Consider the following 7,199-nt stretch of genomic DNA (forward strand, 5'->3'; position numbering starts at 1 on the left):
CGATGTAATTACCTAGGATATGGAAATCTTGACTTGGTATTCCTAACCTAGTAAATATAGTTTCTATTTCATATTCTTATCGTGTTAGACTTGCTACAAATGTCTTTTAACAGTAGCTTTGTGTTTACATTATATTACTTCAATGTTTTATCATGCTTATCAATTTCAATATATGATGACTTATGTCAATGTCATGAATTGAATGTTTATTATGACGTTGTATCTTGTGAACTGATATGATGAACTTGGGCATGTGATTGCTTAAGTATAACTTGGGATTGAGGGGTACCCTACTGGTGCTTCTGTCCTTGGACATCGGAGGGAATAGTATGGGATGTTCTCCGAAGGTGTCCATTGACGCTTTCCCGGGTTATTGAATGACATGCATAGGATTTGTCTAGATGTATGGCTAGGATGTCCCCATCATATCAGACCCGATTCGGAAGGGCATTGAGACCGAACAACCCATGGTAGTAGTGTGGATTTGTGGGCGCTCAAGACCGGTATCCACTCCGTGAGAGGACATAAATTGCATTACGGTTACCCGAAAGGGGCCATTTATTGGTAGGGTTACAAATGGTTAGACTTGGGCTCACGGGCACTCAAGACCGGTGAAATGATCCGTGAGTGGGACGTGAGAGCTTCCCATTTACCATTTGTGGATGACCAATAGGGTTGATGAGTCCGGTGAGTAATATCCGTGACTCTAGTGTGAAGGATACCGGAAAGGATCCCGAGAGGGGAGGAATGGAAGTATCTGGAACTGGCATGATATGATTAAGTAGATGACTTGCATTGGGCTAGGCTATACCCTGACATGCGGTGATGTGAGAGAGCGGTGACCGAAACCCCAACCATGGATTTGTCCGAGAGGGATGCAGGACCCAATTCCCCCCGGTGATGAGTGACTGAGACTACCTAAAGAAGTATGGTGCTATGACTTAAAGCATGTCTACCATAGATGACCAGCATACTTAGAATAAAGTCATATTGCATTATATGCCTCATATCATCTGCATCATTTTATGATTATCTTGTGGTTTATTTGTGGTGGGATAACTTCCTTGCTGAGTTCTTTTGAACTCATTCCTTTTCTGTTGCAATATTTTGTTAGGCTATTCTACAGGTGATTACTCTGATGGCACCCTCCCGAGGCGGACCCGGATACCTCATACTACCATCCGGAGGCTGGCTACGTTGAAGACTTCGGTGACCATACCGAAGAAGATTACCAAAGCGTACCGGTGGTTAGCCCCGGAGTTGTATGGGAGCAGTCATGTTGGGTCTCCATGGTCCTCAACTTTGAAGAAGATATATTTATTATGGAGGAGACTTATGAGTAGTTACCCCTTCTTTTGTGACAGTATACTTAGAAGAATTGTAATAACTTTAACTTACCTTTATAACTTGAGACTTGTACTTAACTAAATTTTGACCTCACTTCCGTTTGGTGAAGGAGTGGATTCCGCCCACTGCCTTCTTAATTTATTTGATTTGATATTTATTTCCGCACTCTGATTATGTCTGACACCTTATTTCTGAATTCCATGATCACTCATTGTTAGTTTATGATTATTATCTGTTCATGATTGTATTATCGTCGATGTGGATTATGTGGTCCCTGAACTATGGATCTTCGGGGCTGTGGATCACATCCCGGGTATGCCAGATAGGGTACCGGCTAGGTGGATGTGACAGGGGGACTCCGGATTGTCACACTTCGGAATAAGGCAAATGAAGGTTTTGTTCAGCTCCTTTGGCATAATACTAGTTGTGAAAAAGTCCTTAACACAGTTACACACCTCTTCTTTAGTGATAGCCCAATATTTCTGATAAAAGAGAGGAGGGAATCCATCTGGCCCAGGAGATTTAAGAGGCCCCATAGATTTTAAAGCTGAATGGATCACTTCATCACTTGGAATGGCACATAGAAGCCCATTTAATTCATTGTTCACTACAGGATGTACACTTTCTAAAGCCTGATCAAGAGCCACTTGAGAACATCCTTCTGATGTGACTGCCCCCCTTGAAATGAGTTATAAGCATGTCGTCAAGCTGCCCTTCATTAGAAGTCCAAGAACCATCATCCTTTTTAAGCTTCAAAATTCTGTTTTTCTTCCGTCTTGAATGGTTGAAGCATGGAAGAAGGCTGAGTACTTATCACCGAGCTTGATCCACTCAATTCTAGACTTCTGGTGCCATAGCATCTCTTCCCTCTGAAGTTCCTCATCAAGAAGATCTTGAAGTTTTCCTTCCTCCTCAAAGAACTCTTGATAATTTGGCTTTCTTTGAATTTCTTCAATCTACAATTTAAGGCCTTTGATTTTTATCTTGAACAACACCAAATTCCAATTTATTCCATCTCTAAAGAACTCTTTTACAATTCTTAGATTTCTGAAAAATCGGATGATAATTAGTTCTAATGCCCGGATTTCTCCATCCTTGCCTAACCACCTCCTCACATCGGGGATGTCTAGTCCACATCGCTTCAAACCGGAAGGGTCGGCTACCGTGGGTTCTTCCCCAGGCTAAATCCAATAAAACAAGATTATGATCTGAGCAAAAGGCAGATTTTACAAATACTGCTGGATCTTCAAATAGCTCATTCCAACTAGTATTAGCTAATACTCGATCTAGTTTGATCCAAATGTTAGCTATACCTCTTCGCCTATTATTCCATGTGTAGCATGGTCCATTTGAACCCAGATCCATGAGGTTGCATTGTGAGACCATGTCTTGGAACCTCTTTATATCCCTATCTCCATTTTTGTTGCCACCTAATTTTTCATGCCATCCTAAGAAGCTATTAAAATCGCCTATGCAGATCCAAGATCCCATTCTTTGGTTACTAATATTTATTAGCTAATCCCAAACTCTTTGACGTTGGTTTCTAATAGGATTCCCATAGACACAAGAGAGAAAAAACACCTTGCCCTCAGCCAGCACTTCAACATCTATCACTCGATCATTAGCAGCAATGATTTTGACCTTAACTCCATTTCTCCAAAAAATAGCAAGCCCACCAGCTGAGCCCACTGCATTAACAATGTAATAGTCCTCAAAATACAATTTCCTCCTTATTTCCACCATTCTGTTGGTTTGACACTTAGTCTCAACAAGAAATAAAATATCCGGAGTTTCCAAATAGGAGAGATTTTTCAACGCCTAATTTGCCCTGGAACTCCCTAGCCCTTGACAATTCTAGCTCAGAATTTTCATAAATCCCCGTGGGACTGATAAACCCCAATCGCCACGGGTCCAGACTCTAAAAAATGCTCATTTTCTGCAAGAATTTGTTCATCTCCAACAGTAGGTCCCTGCTTCATTTTCCTTGGTCTCCCACGTCTTCCTATAGACATGACTCTAGATGGCTCAGCAATATTCAATGCATTTCTTTTTTTTGAGGTGAGATGGGCCGATGGAGATCTATTGATCTAGGCAATGGGATTAAATCCACTATCTAAACCCATTGGAGTGGGAGAGGGTTTTTGAAAGCCTGGAGGTCCACTCAAAGTAAGGGGGGTTCTATGAATAATATTTGGGCTAACATGGGCTTGGGCTTCATATTGTTCATTGCAGAAAGTAGGTGGATTTTGAAATTGCGGGTTATGGGAATGGGTTAACTGGGCCTGATGTCTGATTGATGAGTGAGGGTTGACTCCGTATTTTTCAGGTTTAAAGGCTAAGTCAACTTTATCTCTGCCATATGGTTTAATAGAGAAAAAATCGCTGAAGAATGGTCTGGACATTTCTGGAGATAGTCCTGGATAGGAAGGGGTAGACGGCTCTAGTTGTTTTTCAAAAAAGTTGCAGGGTTGATCTCGGTTGAAGTGCTACTCTCAGCTGCAAATGAGGGATTCAGAGGAACGTTGGGAACAAATTCAGGAAGGGCTGCTACATACCTTTCATTGAAGGGGAAAGGTTGGAAGCTGGGATCCTCAACTGTTGAGACTTCTGGATCTGGAGCATTGCCATTGGCTGTAGCAGGAGACTCCATCGCAATAGACAGACTATTCCTCTGATGATGTACTTCCTCTTTTTTGACTTGTCCTCCTTCCCCAGGTCCAATTGAGCGTCAGAGTTAGCAGCAGTCGTTGGACGGTCACCTTCCGGAGTAACTTCAGATGCTTCGTACTTGTTTTCCACAGAGTATAGCTTGGTGAAGATGATCTTTGCTTTTTTAACAAGTCTTGCATCAGCATTAGATCCTCGATTTCTTCCCCACACTTCGGTTTGGGTCTATCTCTGGAGAAACTATGTTCGCTGCAACCATGGGTACTTCGATGTATTCTGAGATCCTCAAATTTTCTTATGCACCTTCCTTCCTCATGGCCTATTCTCCCACAGAACGAACAATAGGTTGGCAGCCGCTCGTACTTGACAAGTGCTTCAATGGTTGGTCCCTGAGAGCCATGTGATTCTAATGTGAGATCGCAGCGGTTTGTCAATATTGATGCAAACTCTGGCCTGAAGGTATGAGATTTTTGTGCCAAATTTTATTCCTTCTATCACCATAATCAAGCTTGTTTCTCCCAATTTCCTCACCACTTTCATAGCAATAACTGGGTCCATGAACTCAATCTACAAAGAATGGATTTGAACCCAAAATTTGCAAAGCTTAAACTCTCATGTCTTCCTTTCGTTCCATTGTTCCAGAATGAGAAGATTACCAGCAACTGTCCACGGACCTTCTTTCATTACATTTTCCTTATCAATCGGATGTTGGAACTGAAATAGAAATTTACGCTCTTCCAGGTTTATGATTTCCACCTTGTGGCAAGTATTCTAGGTGTTTAGCAAGCTTTCAATGATGGCTTGTCTTCTAAAAGTTTTCCCTTCCATAACATAACCAACCAATGTGTTTTCCCAGGCTTTTGTAATCCGCAGCATCCAGAGTTATCTCGTCATCTGATTCGACTGAACTGCCTTCTGATTTGGGGGATTCAGATTGTTGAGATGGTGGGTAGGCTGAAGATGAACTTCTAGTATTCGGTACATGAATAGGAACTAGCGTTCCTGCTATCCTCAAGTTTTGCTTTGTTGAAGACATGATAAGGTTATTTTTCCTGCAAAAGGCCAGCACAATGAGAGGAAAGATAACCCACCGAGAACTATATAGAAAACACAAAGTTAGCCAGAGAGGAAGAAGAAAAGAACGCGCTAGAAGCGAGAGAAAAGCACGCCAATACGGTGGAGATGGAATCACACCGGACAGCGGAGAGGAGACCCTTGTTCAAATCTGTTTGTCTCTTACTATGACTGGTTTTTTAAGCTAGCCAGATTTGTGGTTTTGGTACACCGCAAATTAAGAGGATCTGTCTCAAGATAAAGTTATTTCAAACCTGGAAATTGGGTTTCTTCCTGGACACAGAGTTGATCTGCACCCAGGATTTGAGAGGTTCAATAGATGAATTCGCCACTGAAATCTTCCCTCCTCTTCTTTCAGATCCAATCTAAAGAAGTGACAGAATCGAAGAACAGTGAAGAATACATCAATTTCACCAACGAAACGGAAGAAACAAATTGCCTGCTTCCCACCATAGTACTTCAAGTTCGTGAGTGTCGGGCAAAGTGTCATGGAGGTGGAAATGGAAAGGGCCCTTTATAAGCCCCTTGAATGACTTGTATTTCAAGATAATAAGATGCTTTTGATATCCACAAATCAGAAGTATCAAGGCCACAAAACAGGTTTGGCCTGAGAATATTTTTGAATGTGGCAATCTTTTGAATACACTATCCATAGCCAATAGAAGGGGAATGGATCCAACATAACACATTCTGCGCAGGCATGCGTTCTAACAAAGGGTTATTTACAAATATTACATGAAGCTCCAGCATCTAGTAGACAAAACCAAGTAAGCTTAACATTCTAATAGATCTTTTTTAACTCTACCTACCAAATATTGCTGAAATAGTTACATCATTAGCAGATTCTTGCCCACTTGAAGATGACTCGACCCCAATATTAGTTCTGCTGATAGCAAAAGCAGGAGATTTTGGAGATGGCAAATTTGTGGTCTCATTGCTAAGCATAGAAACAACTTCGGACATAGTTGGTCTATCTTCTGCACTCTCTTGCACACACAAGAAGCTAACGTGCACACATCGTATAAATTCACTCTCTGTGCATGAATCAGCTAAAACAGCATCCATCAACTCCAGTATTTTGCGTTTTCTCCACAGTTCCCATGCCTGGAATGGAAGCTAAATTGCATCAACTCCCAACTTCCAGGACAATAAAAAATAAAAAAGGGATGAACGAAATGAATAGTAAGGAAGAAAGCGAGCAAAAGGTGAAGAAGAAAACTGAGGTTTGAGCATATGAAACTTACAAATCCAAGTAGGTTCAAACTGCAATCTGCCTGGTAGAAACAGCTGTTCTTTTTACCACTTAGAATCTCCAACATCACCACTCCAAAGCTAAATACATCGGATTTTACGGAAAAAAGGCCATCCATTGCATACTCAGGGGACATATAACCACTGGAGATATTCACCATAGTTTATCAATATTCTGAAGGGATTTGTTCAGATTCATGTGCATATGTAGCTGGTGATTTGTGATTATAGGTGTGCAGGGTATTGAGTTTGTGTGTGTGTGTATCTCTCTGTCTGTATGTGTGTGTGAGAAAGAGAGAGAGGAGTGATTTGTGATTATAGGTGTGCAGGGTATTGCGTTTGTGTGTGTATGTGTTTGTGAGTGCGTGCGTTTGTGTAAGAGAGAGAGATTAGTCTAAAAAACACCATAATGCTTAATTCCACTTACAATGTCCCAATAACTCGGTTTGTATTGGCTTGGGATTCATTCTCTCCAAAAATTCTTGCTGTGCCAAAATCTGATATCTTCGGGTTCATCTCACAATCCAGTAAAACATTGCTAGCTTTCAAATCTCTATGAATGATTCTCAATCTAGAATACTTGTGAAGGTACAAAAGCCCCTGTGCTATCCCTTCAATTATGCCAACACGAGTTCTCCAATCCAATAATGTCCGTTTCATTGGATCTATTCCAAAGTACAATTAAAGAAGGAACAAAAGAAAAAAAAGGAAAAAAACATCACAGTTAGTTACTGATGAAACAAATTGAAATTGTATATTGACTTAATGGTAGAATAACAAACCAAAAAGGAATGAATCTAGGCCTTTGTTGGGCATGTATTCATAGATTAATATCTTCTCATTTCCTTCGATGCAACAAC

General features: G+C 41.0%; 1 protein-coding gene across 2 annotated transcripts; it reads right to left on the bottom strand.

The window, feature by feature from the left end:
- Positions 1 to 4,622: 4,622 nt before the first annotated feature.
- LOC149002383 (G-type lectin S-receptor-like serine/threonine-protein kinase At1g11330) lies at positions 4,623 to 7,166 on the bottom strand (the record flags this gene model as incomplete). Of its 2 annotated transcripts, none has more annotated exon segments than XM_089137714.1 (4): positions 4,623 to 6,192; positions 6,333 to 6,483; positions 6,767 to 7,004; positions 7,122 to 7,166. In XM_089137714.1, coding segments are annotated over 4 exon segments (737 nt in total), but the record flags the coding sequence as incomplete, so codon positions are not given.
- Positions 7,167 to 7,199: the final 33 nt, after the last annotated feature.

This window comes from Hakea prostrata, chromosome 10 (assembly GCF_041222555.1).
Source record: "Hakea prostrata isolate BN-2017 chromosome 10, UWA_Hpros_2, whole genome shotgun sequence".
NCBI classification, from domain to species: domain Eukaryota; kingdom Viridiplantae; phylum Streptophyta; class Magnoliopsida; order Proteales; family Proteaceae; genus Hakea; species Hakea prostrata.